General features: G+C 48.6%; 1 protein-coding gene across 1 annotated transcript in view; it reads left to right on the top strand.

Moving 5' to 3' along the window:
• Nucleotides 1-17518, top strand: part of LOC111139287 (ALK receptor tyrosine kinase) — a 671342-nt gene that overhangs the window by 607889 nt on the left and 45935 nt on the right. The window contains exons 12-13 of the mRNA XM_022491523.1: nt 6085-6247; nt 15842-15992. Coding sequence (XP_022347231.1) covers nt 6085-6247; nt 15842-15992 — 314 coding nt within the window. The remainder of the gene's footprint in view (nt 1-6084; nt 6248-15841; nt 15993-17518) is intronic.

Here is a 17518-nt window from a genome sequence, read left to right as displayed (position 1 = left end):
ATTATCCCCTGTGTTCATGAGAACCAAGATTCTCAGTGTAGAAAAAATATGCAGATGTAATAGAGAAGAGATTAAATTTAAAACGTTGTAGTCCTGAATTTGAGCTGAAAGTATCATTGTGAGCTCATGAGGTATTTTGTCATATATGTATGTATCTACTTCATGTGTATGTAGGTTTATACTGAAAAACATACAAGTATCTTAGCTCTGTCCTCTAAAGAAACCTAGAAACAATCACCAGACCAGTAACAATAAGTGTCTATGGGACCTAGATTGTGTACTTAAAGGGTGTTTTTTCACTAAAAGAAATCAAAGCTTTTGAGAAGATGGCTGAATCCAGGTCGAGGGAAGGAATATTTTATCGTACCAGATAGCAGGGGAGAAAAATAACTCAGGTAGCTACCACTGAGCAAAAATGTGAGAATATGAACTTTTTTATTTTATTTTATTTTATTTTATTTTATTTTATTTTATTTTATTTTATTAAGATTTTTATTTATTTATTTAACAGAGAGAGATCACAAGTAGGCAGAGAGAAGTGGGGAGGAAGCAAGCTCCCTGCTGAGCAGAGAGCCCCATGGGGGCCTCCATCCCAGGACCCTGAGATCATGAGCTGAAGGCAGAGGCTTAGCCCAATGAGCCACCCAGGTGCCCGAGAATATGAACTTCTAAAGGATAATAATTGTGATTAAGTAAAACTCAATAATATGTTTTAATTCATGGAGTTAATAAAGATACATGAACGACTAATTTTTCAACTCCGGAGGATGATAGAAAATGAATCCGTCATCTTGAAAACTGTAAATAAGGTGAAAGAATTGAGCATTTATCCCACCCTTCCTGTATGAACTATACCACTTGGTAACCAAATAGTAGATGAAAGGAAGCATCTCCTTATAGATTCCAACTAATAAATGAGTAAAAAAGATATCATTTGAATATCATTATTTTGCAACTCCCAATAAATAAATGGAGCTAAGCATTAAGTCTCAATAACTGCTAATGTTAAAAAAAGAAATCACTGATCACATATCTAGAAGGGGATGCTGCTCCATTATTTAAAGATTTGAGACAGATGATAGAAATGTTTAACCTCTTGATGGCTATAATATGTGTATTACTTTTATTTTTCCCTAATAAGGAGAACAATTTAGAAATTTTCATAATGTCCCCAAAAAAGGGTTACATTTTCCAATTTATCATAAAAAATGGTGTCATATACATTTATGGATGGTGAGTGATTATATTTACTTGGATTTGGGTCATGACTTTATTTAATGGTAACTACAGTGGCCATCAAAACGGCTCCATATGCCACAGCTCCTGTGAAGTTCAGCTCACTCAACAGATACAGATAGAATTCAATTCCATGGATCAGAATCAAAATGGTACCAAAATATCCATCTGCTGCATTGAGTGCTTCTCTGTGGTACAGTCATATAGGCCTTCAACGGGAGGCAGATCCTTATTATTGTGATTAATAGTAATAGTTGAAAACTTATTTTCCTTGGTATCACGCTTTATTTCTTTGCATTCAATTGAGCAGATGAGATGGCTTAGCAACAGTAATAAAACTAGTACAATCACTGTCTAGCCTATTTTTTTAGCATTGTGCAGTATATTACTAATTGATTTGTTTCTTCTTGGAGGGTACTGCAATATACTTAAAATGAAACCCAGTGTTTAATGGACATTTCCTTACTCAGCTGTCTATAACCAATCACTGTTTTGATGTTTGTGGGTTCTTTGTACAATTTAGATGTGAATGAGTATTAAACTAGTTTTCCAGTGTATGGTATAAGTAGGACGAGATAAAGCAGTTCTTTTTTTTCTTTCCTAAATGAGTTTTAATACAATAGTTTTGGTCTTATTTTTGTTGGGTTGGTTTTTTTTTTTCCCCCAAGAGAAAAGAACCAGAGTTCCTCCTTCCCCCACCCCCAATCCAGGCTCCTCCTTGGGGGGGTGGGGCATTTGATCTTCCTGTAGCTCCACAGAGCCTCAGGGACCAATGTAGACTCTCATCTAGGGGGAAACAAGGACCCTTGTGCTCTAAGACTGGCAGCTCAGCATCAAGCCCACCGCACCACTATTCTAACTATGACCTTGATCTTCTAACCAAAAACCAAGCTTTTGCCTTATAGCTTCATGACCCAATCCCTCTCTCTTATATCTCTGCTTCCTGGCCTTGTAAACATCCCAGTTACTAGATTTTCCTTTTGACACTTCCTGGCTCCCCATGGCCTCTCTGGGGACTAGAGTCCTGATGCTGAGCACCTGTTTTCCCTGGCTTATGCCCATGACCCCCTAAAGCCTGCTCTTTGCTAGGCTGTGATACTATAGGGCCACAGTTCCGAGGCTGTGAGTCCACCACCATGCTATCCTGACCAGACTCTCACCTGTCCCCTCATGGTGGCCTGCCTACTCTCTAGGCCTGAGAAAACTTGGTATGGTCTGTCCTAGTTTTAAGTGAGCCCAAGGCTTATGGATTTAAAAGGAAAAAAACAAACAAAAAAACAAAACCAGACTCTCAAACAAATTCTGTGAGGATTTCCTGGTGTGTCTAACACCTCTTCAGGTCTTGAATTGGAACTCAGATGATCTGTGCCTAATACCCAGCTTGACTGATTATTCTATCTGCCTTCACTTAGAACAGATCTCATGCCTGGATATTTTGCCTGATGTTCTGCCAGACTCTTCCTGCTCCCAGGGTACCATTCCAGATGCTTCCTCTTGGGCCCTCCTAGGCTCATGGCTGTTAATACGACCACACTCAGAGCAGCAGTAATTTCCAATTACATCCATGACCCACCTCTCAAGCAAGGATCTGGAAATTATTATGGCCTGCTGCCAGCAAGCCTTAACCCAATGCTCAGCTGAGGGGGAGCCAACACTGTGTTAAGCACTTTAGAGGGACACCAGAAATAAAGCAGAATAACATTGTCCCTGTCCCTTTGAACAAAGCCACAAGAACCCACAGTTCTGGTAACCTTATCTCAAAAAACAGATTCAAGCATTAAAATCCTAGGAAGGACACAGGATCAGGAACTCATGTAAGGATAATAGGAAAAGGCTAGAAGTCTTCAGGACAAGAAGATGGGAAGGGCTTGATCACCACCAAAGGATCTATGGACGTAGAAGGAAGAGCCCCCAATTTCTAGTTCCTTCTCTAAAGCTGATTTACTCAGAAAAATCTCCCATTTCTAGAATGTTCTTTCTCCTTTTCAGCAATGAAGTAGGTGGACCTAGTTCACAAATCTGGTTGCTTCTCCTGAAAAAGCTTTTACAAAATGCAAGTAATGTCCTTCCCCAATCATTACCCAACCTAGTATCTACTAATTGGAATCTCCAGAGCTCTGAAATTCATACTTTTAAATGTCCTTAGGTGGTCTGGGACCACTGAATTCAGTGATCTCCAGGGTCCCATCTTGCTGTGACATTCTATGATGTCAGATTCCAGACAGAATGAGCAAAGGGAACCAACAGAATGAAGTTTGAGCAAGACAAGCCCACACCCATAAGAAGCAGGAGAGCCCTTGGACAATGGGCAATGAACTCAGAAACCCCATTCCCCCTAAGAGGTAAAGCTAGTGGGAAATATAAATTGATTCCAAGCAACTTCAAGCAGATTTATGAGGGTCGGGGCCATCTGAGGGAGCAGGGAGGACCACCATGCCTCGAAGGCTGCTGAAAGCAAGAGAATTCTAGCTGTATAAATCATGGATCTGACCTGGGATGGCAAATCTGTTCCCATGGAATCCACTCTGGAAAGAATTTTCTCTCTGGACCTTTCCATCAGAAATCACTGAAAATAAAAACAAAATGTTGTGTATAGAAACCACCTGAGACTAATATATGTCCACTGAGTTGGGAAAATACTGATCCCTTTATTGAGAAAGAGCCGTAATGTCCCCTTTTTATGGAACGGCGAACATAAATCTTGAGATTGGGTGTCTCTGCTTCCAACAGTTAGAAATTGAACAGGAAGTTACACAACTTTGAACTGTGTTCATCATGCATCTCTAATGCCAAATGTTCTTCTATGCACTTTGCTTAGGTCATCATTCAGTAGTCTCACTAAGTCCAATCTTGCTTCATTCAGATTAGGAGACTGAGGCTCAGAGGGGTGTATGATTTACCCCAGGTATCATAGCTGGTCAGGGGCAAAATCCAGGATAGGAAAAGTTAGCCCATCTGGATCCAAAGACCGTGCTTCTCTTCCTACCTCACCAAATGTCCTACCTGGTCAAGAACTACAATCCCAGCCTCTCTGGGAATGTCCCACAACATTTAGAGCAATGTTAACCCAGACTGAAGTTGAAAGTGGGTCCCACAGAAGGGAAAATGCTCAGGTAGTGTGCCATGCCCATACCTTCAGCTCTCTTCCTCAGCGCACTCTTGAGGAAAAAGGAAAGAAAGAAATCACACATGTACATGCTTTCATTTCCAGGACTGAGTTAACTGCATGGATTGTCATGCCTCTGCCCCAGACTGAGAAGGCTGCCCACAAATCCAGGCTGCTTGCTTTAGGCACACATTGGATCTGAGAATAGCCTTCAAAGAGTTGGAGATCATATGGAGCAAGTGGATTTTTCTACTTCCTTTCCAGGATTATCTTTTTCTCTCTGTCCCCATTCTCATCCCCAACTCACTGAGTTTAAATCCCTAGGTGCTGCTGGTAGAGGATCCATGTTGACAGAAAGTCCTCTGGTCACATTTCCTGTTGTCAAGAACAGCACCTGCCCTGGGTGTAGGCAGGAGTCATGGACACAACTCATATTTTTAGAGATCTGGACTTTACAAAGCCTGTTATATCCCTTGCTTCCTTTAATCCTCATGCCATTTCAGCTACTTTTATAGACCAAGGAGCTCTATCAAGGTCTCACAACCAGTAACTGATAAGGCTGCCCCTAAATCTGTGTCCCTTTCCATTCACCACTTGAGGACAGCCCACACTTAGGATTTGGGTGCTGGAGATAAGGATGAAAAGGCAACTGGCCAAGAGAGTGCTGCTAAAATATACTCAGTATTCAAAGAGTTAGCTCTTTGAAGTAACACGTTACTCCTTTAGAGTATAGAAAGATCATAAAATTGACAATCAACCATTCACAACCAACATGAATGGATTCATCTCCTTCTTGTCCTTGTAACAACCTTCAGAAACCAAACAGAGATCAACATCTCCATTTCAAAAAAGTGAAGCCAACTGAGAAAGGATTTGAATACACAGTGTTGTATAGCTGTATGCCTTGGAATCTCAGCTAGAACTTTGGTCTCTGACCTTGGGGTCAGGGCAGTGTCTCAAAAGCCCCCCCACACACACTCGTCAAGTTTCCAGATCATCAAAACTACCCAGTACTGTCTCAATCTGATTGCTTATAATTTTAGCAGCCCAAATTAAGCTTTCATTTCCACATCATTAAATTAGTTAAAAGTCTTCAAAGATTTTTCACTTCAACATTTTAGTGAGCAAAATTATACCAAATTAATTTTTTCATAATGTTTTCTATAGGTAGAATTTAACTTCATCACATTAGAGGGAAACTGGAGTCTATGTCCAATTTACTCTTTTGAGCTTCCCCAAGCTAAGAGGATCTTATATGCACATGTCCAGCCTTTGGGAGCAGGTTCAATGCAGTCACATTGCATTATGTCAGAGTAGCATAGATTGAGCACCTGTTGGTTGCCCAGCATTGGGCCAGACTCGATGAGAAACGAGGAGAGGGTCCAGCCACTGCCAACGCCTGTTTTACCTGAAGGGGGTCTTCTCTTCTTCCTGATAACCGAGGGGATTTTTTCTTTACCATCCTGTGTTTTAGATAGTTCCATCCCTCCTTCTTAAGGCTGGGTCAGTCAGCTCCATCTGTGTCTCTCCCCTCATATCTGACCAGGCCCTGGCACAGAGTAGATCCTCAACAGACATTTCCAGTTTGAATGGCTGATCGGTGTTTCTTGCCCTGGCCTTGGTGCCATATTGGAAGGTGGGTTCGGGGCCATGGAGCAGACAGCTCAGAGGCAGCCCAGGGAAGCCTCTGGAGGAGGGAGGGCCAGGCCAAGTGAGTGATTACCTTTCCTCTTGTGTCGCAGTTCACTGGCTGTTCACCACGTGCGGGGCCAGTGGGCCCCACGGACCCACACAGGCCCAGTGTAACAACGCCTACCGGAATTCCAACCTGAGCGTGGTGGTGGGGAGCGAGGGTCCCCTGAAAGGCATCCAGACCTGGAAGGTGCCAGCCACCGACACCTACAGGTGCGTATGGGGGAGGGGGAGGCCAAGGGACAGATCTCCCCTTCTGAAGATGATGGGGTGCTGCCTGCGGGTGCATGCCCTCAGGGTGCCTGGGCACACCGAGGCTCAGAGGCCACGGACTCTGACCCATAGTGGGGTGTAAGGGCTGGAGATGGGGAGATTTGGGATAATGGGATATGGCAATAAAGATGTGTTCTCTGTCCTCAAGGAGCCCACAGTCTGTTTTTGGAGATGATATACACGTGTGAGCTAGCTTCAGAATATTCTTTATTGCTAATAATTGTAATTATAGTGGATTCTTTGAGTATTGCTTGATGCTGTTTGCATGAGTCAGCACATGTGAAATGTGGGAAACAGACGTACGATGGACATGAAAGATGATGCTCTCACCCTTGAGCCCCCTTCCCTGGGCCTTCACTATTCACAAGTAAAGCAGCTGTTCTCAGGCTCTTGTCCCGCCCCCAACCCCAACTACACAGTATTCCAACAGAGCAAGACCAGGCCAGAGGGAGGCCTGACTCAACGGGCCACTTAGCTCGTACATGAAGCTGATGGCAAGGCTCAGACCAGTGGTTCTCCACCATCGAAATGACTGGACATCTGGTTAATACAGATTACCGGCCTCACTCACAGAGCGTCTCATTTCGTAGGCCTGGAGAGGGGCCCAAGGATATGAATATTTTTATGCTATCCATTTTTATATGAATGAAGCAAATATGACAAAATTTTGACATTTATTGGATCCGGGTTGGGAAGGGAGACATAAGGGGTATTCATCACGCTAGTTGTATTCATTCATTGAGAATATGAATTCCTAACAGGTTCCCAGGTGATGCTAATATGGCCCCTATTAGGGTGACTGAATTAGGTTGAAATCTTGCGTGTAGTCCTCCCACAGCTCTGTGAACAAGGCCCGGGCTGCAGTCTTCATTGTACACAAGAGGAAACTGAGGCTCAGAGAATGGGGTGCCTCCCCACAGACACACAGACACACAGACATGCAGGCCGGATAAAACCTGAAGCACAGGCTTGCTGAGGCTCCTCCCACAGTGAACAGTGAACAGCAGGCTTAAACAGGAAGCAGCTTAATCATGACCTTGCTGGTGCAAATGCCCCCCCCCCCCCCGCCCCGCGGCTGAACGCAGTGGGATGTGAGCTCTCTTTCCCCTTCCTCAGCCCCCAACCCCCAGAAGGAAAGGAGCGTCTCAGGTTGCCTGGTTTTCTCTGTAGCCCCACCCCTGGGACCTCGGTATAAATGCATTTCGGGGGGGGGAGCCCTAAGTGCTTTTTAAATGACATTCTGGGCAGGAATGCAGTAACGAGGTTTGGCTGCAATCAAATTAGCTGCTCGAGGTCCTACACTTCCCCCAACAAATGGTTGCAGACACCCAGCCACCCCTGGATCTGCCACACTGAGCAGGCTCGGTCTCTCCTTCCTGCCTGGCTGAGGTTCCCCGGCTCAGTCACTGTCCCAGAGAGACGGAGAGGAGTGTTCGCTGAGGACTCACCAAGTATTTCTCCCCCTTTTAGCAATGAGGCAGATGTCATTACTATGATTATTGATATTCCCTTGTTTCCATAGGGGGAAACTGGAGTTAGCAGCTTAGCAACAGACCAAAGGCCATGTAACTAGTAAACCCAGGGTCCTCTGGCCCAAAGGTTGTGTGTTCTTTCCACAAAAGCCCACATCTGGACTCTGAGAGGCATTCAGGGGACAGGAGGAACAAGAAAGGGAAAGTAGGCCTAGCAGTCATGCACCACCCACCTCCAGGAAGCCTCTGGAAACGAAAGCCTGGGAGGGGAGGCCCCACCACCTGCAGGGATGCTGCCCAGCCCTGGGGGCAGAGCCCCACGTGTAAGAAGCAGGGTGAAGAAAAGAGCAGAGGAGCTGGGAGGCAGACAGACACCTCAACAGTGAACGCCCAGCAAGACCCACTGTCCCATCCCCATCCAGGGCGACTCCCAAGCCAGATGGGCTGTTAAGTCCCTTCCTGCCCCGACCACAAAGATCCACAAATAGGAGGCACCATGAGCAGGGTTCCTTTTGGGCTGCATTCCCCTTGAGACTGTGAATCAGACCCACTTTCAGACTGAGCAGGTCATTGAATTGCTTGAGGCTCTGTTTCTGTAAAAGGCAGGGACTGGGGGTGTTAATATCTGCCCAGCGGGGATCTTGCCAAGATGTTGCCTCGCACAACGCGTCTGAGCACTGGGTGTTCCCAGGCCCGTGGGCAGAGAGACCAAAGGGAGCAGGGAGAACATCTGGCTGCAGGCAGTGGCCGGAAGCATTTCCAGAACAGCTTGATCCCACGGGGTGTACTTCCTGACTTCTCTGTTTCTAAGGACTTTTTTCTGACTTCCTCACATGGGCCCCGTGTTTCAAAAGATCTCGCCTGGCAGACAACCTGTACTTATTAAATAAGCACTAATTCATTCCCCTCCTTTTTATTAATCACAAGCACATCTAAGTCTAGCCAGTTTTCTGATCTGCATGAATTGCCACGTATTGCCACACTTCCCTCATAGAACCCCAACCCAAATCGGGGCACAGTTTCTCTTTCTCTCTGGAATATTGAAATGAGCTCGCGGCCCCCAGCACTGCCGGGCAAATGCTCATTGGAAACAGGGACAAGGAGCCGTCTTGCTGTTGAAGCGTAACGCTTCGATGTGTCCAGATTGACAAAGGGGACATTTTGATCCGTAGGACATAATGAAGCTGGCCTGAGATCAAAAAGGGAAGAGTTAAAACTGAAAAACATTGGGGTTTTTTAGTTGTTTCTGAAATCTTGGGATTTTTTTAACCCTTCAAAGGCTGTAACGGATATTTCTGACCTTGACACTGGAGGAGGCTCAGGGCTTGGACAGTAATGCATATTGATTGTATAATTTAGTATCAAAGAACCAGACCATTTAATGATTTGCCTTTTAGACCACATCAAAACATCCCCACATCAAAATATCCATGTTGACAAGTTAGGTGCCCTCTTTCTGGAAGACATATTCCCCATATTAACTAATTCTTGTTTAGTAAGTGCAGTTCATCTAGTGAGAAAGACATGGGACGCATCATGTTTTCTTAAGAGGTGAGAAAAAGGTGAGAAAGGACACGAGTGTTTCTTATGCTCTCTCCCTGTTCCTGGAAGAGAGTGAATCTGGCTGCTTCCTGAGGTCTGGCACCTTTATTGTTCCCACTGACTTCTCTATGGTTAATGAGAGAGGTGACACCATATGCCCAATGTATGTCATGGTGGGGCCATCATTGTCTGGGGCTTCCTCGGGGATACACATGGATAAAAGTGTGCCCTTATCAGTCAGTTATCCTGGGCCCATCTCCCACCCTTTATTTCTTTGCCCACCACCACAAAGGAAGAAACCCAGAAAGAGGGAGAGGAAGAAGAGGCTGGGGGACAGGAAACAGCAGGCTTAAGGAGGGAGATTTAGGGACAACATCTAAATCCCCATCACCCTCATCGCCCCCTGCTTTCCTGCCTTGGGCTTCCCTTCCCCTGGATTTGCCTCTGTCAAAGTAGTGATGCTCTCACTCCCTCCAAGTACCTATGTCCCAGCATCCAGACCTGCTCCCTTCCTCTTCCCAGGTCTCTGTGGACGGCACTCAGCACAAATTAGGACACTGACTGGCACCAAGTATATAAAGGTGTACAAGATCCACTCTGTGCCTACGAGGAGCCAGTGGGGGTGTTGGACATAGAAACAAAGCATTGATGCGCGATGTAGAAAGTTCTTTGGGGAAGGTTTGCATCAGGTACTGCTGTCAGAGGCCGGGGAAGGGCCTGAGTTCATGAATGGCTTCCACAGGGAGACAGAACTTGAGTTCAGTCTTGAAGGTGATAGAGTTGTCCACAAAGAGGAGGGGAGGAAGGAGCCCCATGGGCCGGAGCCTCACATCCCGAATGCCGTTAGCGCCCCCTGGCGCCGGCTTGGGGGACATGCGCGCCTGGAGGCGGGGACCGCGGATGGAAAGGCGGCTGGAGTGGAGTTCGGAACAGCTAAGCCAGGGGCCGGGAGATACACGCGGAGGGACCCGGTGGGGCCAAGAAGTGTTTGGGAGGTGGAATCAGCGTGATTGCAGGACTGAGGGAGGAGGCAGAGCCCAGGTGACAGGACGTGATTAGGGGCTGAGGAGGCAGGACAGTGAGTGACAGCTGCCACCTCAAGGAGCTTGACTGAGAAGGACAGGCAAGAATTAGGGCAACAGCCAGAGTGACGCCTGATGAAGGGAGATTTCTGGGTCACAGCACTGAGTGACCATGTCTTGAGTGTGCCCGGGGAGGTGGGGGGGAATGGCCAAAGTGGGGCGCTGAAAGGGCATGGATGCTGGGGCTGTGGGGGGCTCCCCCTCATGGGGGAGCAGAGACAGACTGCTGGGGACTTCGTGTGACTCTGTGTGACCTACCCCACACAGGGCCCACTCAGTAGATATCGGCGGCCCATCTCGCTCTTCCTGCCTTCTTCTCCAGTCTGTCCCTCCCTTCCTCCCCGCTGCCTGCCTTCCTGCTTCTCCAAGGCTCAGCATCTCTCCTCGCTCTCCATCCTCCACGGCCCCACCACCACACACACAGATCATTTATAAAAACATTTGTCAAGCACGGCCCACAGCTCCTGACGGCAGTTCTCTCATGGTTCACTTGTTCCTCAGACATAACGTACAAGAGGTCCCCGGTCCCAGCTGGAGCCAGCAAATCCTGCCGGCTGACCCGGGCCACAGCTGTTCCTGATGGTCTCCATCACTGACACTCAATTTCCCCACCTGGCTCCGGGGACCGGTGTGTGCAGCTGGATGACACCGTCATTCAGCCCGGTCCACCCACAGCTGTGCAGCTCTTACTGTGGGCCGATCACTGACTAGGCACTTGCAAGAGGACTGAGACTCTGGAGCCTCTCGCCATCTTTGCAAAGACCGCAGGGCAGAAAAGTTAAATTAACAGTCCACAACGCCAATAAAGTTCTAGACAATTGCAGAAGAGAGTGGCAGGCATGATCAATTGCCAGAGTAATTGTGCAGATAGCCATCGCCACGAGGAGCACAGAGCAGGGAAAGTCAGAGGCAGGGAGATTGCTCCAAGATTGATGGGCTGCAGGCAGAATGGGGTTCGGGTCCAAATTCTGCCAGTGACATCATGTGACCTTGGGAGTGTGCTTTCCCTTCTCTCCAGCAGCCCTGTCCTAGAGGGAGGGGCCATAGAGGGAGGTTGCTGAGATCCTTTCCGGTGCTGGTATTTCCAGGAGTGTAGGACTGTACTGGTCAGGGAGGTTGGAGGAAGAATTGAACCATGAGCCTTGCTCAGCGGAGCAATCCAGGACAGAGCTGGGGCTGCGAGAAGGGCGTGCCTCCTCCACTCGCCCTTTACCGCCGACCCCCAGCGTGGTCTCCTGCTGGCTCCAAGGACCCATCTAGAGAATGCAACTATACATCTAAACACAGATTTCCCATGCACTGAGCCCTTACACCCCCACCCCCCAAAAACCCTACAGGCTAGGACAGGCATGGCAGATCTTACCCCCCTGATTTTGCAGAGGAGAAAACCAAGAAGCAAAGGAGAGGAGGGACTCACCCAAGGTCCCAATGGGAAGTAGAGGCAGAGCCCAGAGTCAGGTACAGGAGAGAAATGAGCTCCAAGTGGGGTTGGCTCACTCCCGTCGGCCCCCCCTCTCCAGTGTCCCCGCAGAGGCGCGGCGCTGACAGGCCACCATGCCCCACACTAGCTCGCCCGCCTCCCAGGATCCGGCAGGCAGCTCCTTTGATTTGCTGCTAATTCTTTGTTTTAAAAAGATTCACAACTCAATTACATCAGGTAACAATGGCTCACAGTCAATAATACAAAACGCAAACCCAATAAACATCCATTCTGACCAGGGGGCACGGATTGAGATGAGGAAAAACAAAACCAAATAAAAAAAAAAATTACTGCATCAGCTCGTCAAGAATAGCGTCTTGTAATTTCCGGTAAATTGGAAGCACTGCAAGTGATTTTCCCCAGTTGAGTGGCAGGTGTATTTCTTGTCATTTGTCAACCATCAAAAATCGTCTACAGGGAGTGGGGTAGACGCGTTGAAGAGTCGGGCTGTGTTAATTATTCTGGCACGAGATTGTGGGACATGAGTCATAGGACTGGAGGGTCCTCAGACATGCCAAGGCTGCCTGTGCCCCCACTGGTCCTTACAGAGGTGTGTCCTGGGTGAAACCCAACAGGCACCGGCTCTCTCAGAGTCGGCCAGGTGCTGGGTCTGCACCAGGGAGGGAGGTTCCTTACCCACTCAGGGCCTTGAGCAACAGCTTGGATTTGGACCCAGTTGTGTCTGCATTCAAGCCCATGCTTTTCTCTGGGTGGCATGGCCCCCTCCAGAGATAAGCATTGTAAGCAGCATTTAGAAGCTTCCAAAGGAGTGCAGCGCTACGGTGGGATGTCAGGCCTCTGAGGGCTGGCGAGGGAGGTGCTGCTTCTCCTACGGTTAGTCCAGGAAGGCAGTCGCCTGCCTGCTCCCCGCCTTTAAGCCAGCCCCTCATCCAGGTTGGAAACGTGGGGCTGAGGCCAACACAGGAAAGTGAAATCGCCTGTTGACAAGCTCTAGCTGACCCAGCCTAGAGTCCTACCTTGCACTTGGTATCCCTGCGCAGTCTTTTCAAATCCATTACTTCTCCTCATGAGGACAGGGGTCCTTGTCCTCATTTTTGTCCCTAGGTGGGGAAGCTGAGGCTCCTAGAGGTTAACCAGCTCGCCCCAGGTCACCCAGCCAGCAGAGCGCCCAGTCTATGACTCAGAACTCGGGCCTCTTGGCATCCCACCTCATTGCCAAGAGCTAGGACTAGACCTAGATGGGGCTGAGGCTCGTATTTGGGGGTGGGAGTGGCAGGAGAAATAGGAAAGAAGGGCTGGGAAGGAAAAAGGAGTCAGAAACAAACAACTTCTAAAATATAATAATCTGGCTAAATTTAATCTGCCAGAGTTCCGTCTGATTCATAATGCATGCAGATTGATGTAAATGGCTATAAAAATGATGCAGGAAGGGCTGAGCGGGGGTATAGCTTACCTCTCAGCCATAGCACAAGTGGGCTGGACAAGATCTCTGCCTCCAGCGGCAGTTTTCCAAGCAAACCACACCTTCAGGTTGAAAGGATTTTCTCCTGATAAAGCCCTGGAAATGTCAAGTAGTGAGCAGAACCAAGGCAGGGCCCCCCCCCCCCCCGACCCCACGCTCTCTCTAGATTCTACACAGTTCATCCCTGGAGCAGGGTGGGGGGCCAGTGGGAGTGAGCCCCACCACCACCCACCCCTGCCCTAGGCTTCCCTTCTCTGAGCTAAATAATCCTGCTGCTTGCCTGTCACCAATATGCCTTCCTTTCCCTCAACAGTCCTGGCCACCTTCTCCATTTCTAATGGGTCAGGAGCGACGATGGGCATGTGGGACCGCGCTGCCATGCATCCAGATAAGCCTCGCACCAGCATGTTGGAGAGAACGTGGCCTCTTTGAGGGGATGGGGGCTTGGACCGGGGTCTTCCAGTGACCAGCTGTGTAGCCTCAGATGAGTTACTTGGTCCCTCTGAGCCTCAGTGTCCTTACCTGTCAAGTGAATTACTAGCAGCTACTGTTTATGGCTACTGGGGAGATGCCCTATGCATTCATGCCTGCCGCCTTATAGGATGCTCAGGAACCAGCCCCTACCCCATCCTGCAGAGCTGGGTCCTCTCGCTGCCCAGCTCCGGCACCTGCTGCCGCTGCACCTACCAGAAGCTTCCCTGCCTCTTCACTTCCACTCACACAAGCCCAACTCCTATCCTTCACCTCTGTCTCCCTGTGTGACCGTCCTGCCCATCCGACATCTCTGCCACAAGGACAAGTTCAGACCTCAGTCCCCAACCTCCAGCAGTGATATGCCACTGCTCCGTTGCCTGTCATGGTCCTGTCTCCCTTCCCAGCCCCGAACACCTACCTGACTTTCAGGACTTCGTGCCAAGATTGTCACTTTCTCAGGGCTTTCACCTATGATCTCTTTTTGACCTTGAACCTCTCTGCTACCCTGTGAGTTCAGAGAAGATACAATTCTTCTTTGACTATAGAAGAAGCTGGGATTCCAAGAGGACACACAGCTAGGAAATGGTCCACTCTGGTCATAGAACCCCAGAGCCTCTTTGCCTCCCTAATACAGCCACTCTTAGGGTGAGACTTCTCTTTTCATAATGATAACTGCCTCTCCAGTTTCTTTGGAAGCCCCAGGAGGGCCTGAAGCCCATTTCCAGTCTCCTCTTATGCATACAGCCTTGAGCCATGTCAGCTTTCAGTGATCTCCAGTCCGTGTCTGGCCACCGACAGGGTGACAGACATCAGACTCTCCATGGCATTCCATGGAGATCTCCGGTCTTCACCTGCTGCATTAGCAATCAGCCAGCCCTCCAGGCTTCTCTCTGTACAGAGGGGCTTAGCTCTGCCTTAGGAGAGCCCCCAGGAGTCCCCTCGCACACTTGGAACATGAGACGTTTCCTAGAATTACAGGTGGAGAAGCCACCACGTGTGCACATGTACAAACCACCTCGCATCTCTTCCTGAATGCTTTCCGTAAAGGACCTTGGATCTGAATGCATGGAAACATGAAAATCTCCCAAGACCCTTTCCCTGGCAGATGGTCTCTGGGGACGCGTTTGAAACTAGCATGCAGCTGTCTTCAAGACATGCTGCTTTTCTGATAAGGTTCGCCAGTTGAGTTCTTCTCCTCCCGTCCTTGTGTGACCATCTTGACAACCTAAGAGGCACAGAAATAATCCTGCGCTCCCCCTCAACTCTGTTTTTATTCATCATGATTGGTTGTTTTCTGTATACACATGGCTCTAGAAAGAGTTACTAGTGAGATGGGAATAAACAGTCTGTGCTCAGAAACACTGCTCACCTCGGGAATGACCTCGGTCATTCCATGTGGGACCTCCTTGTGTCTAGACCCAGGGAGAAAACTTGAAAACTGTATACCCAGTCAATGACTGTGACTTCCACCATTAATAATAACAATAACAATAATAATATATAATATAAGTTGTAATAATTGTATGATACTATGGAATAACTTATGTGTCAGCCACAGTTCTATGGGTACATGTCTTAATTCCTTTAATCTCATACACATACATGCTAGAATGTAGGTTCACTTATTATCCCCATTTTACAGATGTGGAACAGGAAAGTTAAGTCATTTGTCTAAGGTCACATGAGTCCTTTGATCTCGACAAGGGAAAGAAACCATAATGGGACATGCCCGGTATTCAGGAAATCATCACCCCAACACCCCCCATTAAAACAGACTCTCCCTATCTTCCTTATTCTTCTCCCTCTCTTTCCTCTTGTACCCCATACTGGTTCATACTGGTTCTTCCTGGCTCTGGGAATGAGGCAGTTCCCTAGCCCTCTATCAACAGGACTGTCCTCTTCTGACCATGGGGAAAGGAAGCCTCCTTGCTGACCTCATGCTGACGCAAGGTGCAGTAGGGGAAGAACCATCAGGACCACGATGGTGGGGTACTGAGCCCCCTGGGAGCTCCTGGGTTGGCAGGAAGGGAATCAGTCTTCATGTGCTTTGTTCCATTGCAGCATCTCAGGCTACGGAGCTGCTGGTGGGAAAGGCGGGAAGAACACCATGATGCGGTCCCATGGCGTGTCTGTGCTGGGCATCTTCAACCTGGAGAAGGGCGACACTCTGTACATCCTGGTTGGACAACAGGGGGAAGACGCCTGCCCCAGCGTAAGTTCCCAGAGCAGGGACCTCTCCTTCACACTCACAGAACCCCGGGTGGCCCTTTGGAGGGCATCAACCATGGATACCCTCCTTCTGGGAGCTCATATTTCAAAGATGGCGGGACTTACCCCTCGTTCTGCCTACACATGCCCCTCCCCTTCCGGGCCCATTTGGGTATGGCTGTTGGGGTTTCACATCTCCACAGGAACCAAGGAGGAGGCATGGGTTTTGAGAGTGACCCTTAAAACTTAAGAACTGGATCCTACTTGAGTGGGCAAATGGTTGTTCTTTTCAGCAGACTACACGCTAAAGCCCATCTCCTACCCTTGCTTGCTGGGGCACCATTGTCTTTAGCCCTATTATAAACAGGACTCTTTACAGATGAGAACATCAAGAGCACAGAAGGGAAGGGACCTTTCCAAAGCCACTCACAATGCCGCACAGAGTAGGGACTCTGGCTCCCGCTAGTGCCGTGCCCCACACTTGTTGGGCCTTGGTTTCTATGCCCTTTTCCCCTTCCTCACTTAGAGCCCATCATCTGACAAGCCAGACTGCCATCCTCTGCAGCCCCAGAGACAGCCTGTCTTTCTGGATTCTCATCCCATTGGGGTATCCACCTGTCAAACAGTGAGCGCTCCAATGGCAGGACTCGAGAAAGCCGGCAGGGATCTAAAACCGCCAGGAGAATGAGACTTTGAAGACTAAGAATGTAGCAGCCGCGGAGACTCTAGGCATCCCAGTGGTTTGCCTCTTGTCTGTGTTGGGGGTGACAGGACCCTGCCGGTGCAGGCTGGCCTGGCAGGAACACAGTACTGTGAGGCCAGGCCGCACCCTCCCCTGAAGCCCAGCTTCCACTCGGGGTGGGGCCAAGGCAGGGAGCTGGGTCCCAGGCCCCTTCTCCAAGAGCTCATTCAAGAGCAGCCTTGGGAGACAGATGTAGGAACAAGGACTACCCAGGAAGCAATACGATTCCACAAAATAAACTCAGGTCTCCTAAAAGCCGGGCCTCAGGTTGGGAGCAAGGAGGAGAGCACAGCACCCATCTCCCACCCCCACCCCCACTGACAGGGTTCAAACAAAGCAATGGGAGTAAGCGCGGCAGGTGCAACCTTGCACGTGAGAAATGTCTGGACCGCAACTTTTATTTAGCAACTATAATCAGGACTTTCGAACCTGATATAATATATTAAGTCATTAAGTTACAGGCTGCTGTAATTTCCACAGGAATGTATCGAGTGCTAATGTAATTCTTTCATCTAAGCAGAGATTGCATTGACTTCTGCAAGGGACTTTCACTTGATTGGATTGTAATCAGTTATGTCTTTTCACAGGACTAAGTCCTTTTTTTTTTTTTAATTCAATTGTAATCTACTTGTTCCTTGGGGCTGCCGCACTTTATCATGTTATTAATCAACCTACTTGCTCTCAAACTTTGGGAATGCACAAGGAGAGTTCTAAAGAGGCCCAGGCTCAACTGGACCCCCTGCTGGTAGGGCCGGGGGGGGGGGGGGGGGGGGGGGGGGGGGGGGGGG

Source organism: Enhydra lutris, unplaced genomic scaffold, assembly GCF_002288905.1.
Source record: "Enhydra lutris kenyoni isolate GAN:26980312 unplaced genomic scaffold, ASM228890v2 scaffoldscaffold98, whole genome shotgun sequence".
NCBI lineage: Eukaryota > Metazoa > Chordata > Mammalia > Carnivora > Mustelidae > Enhydra > Enhydra lutris.
The sequence above is the reverse complement of the archived record's forward strand: the minus strand, read 5'-3'. Positions and strand labels throughout refer to the sequence as shown.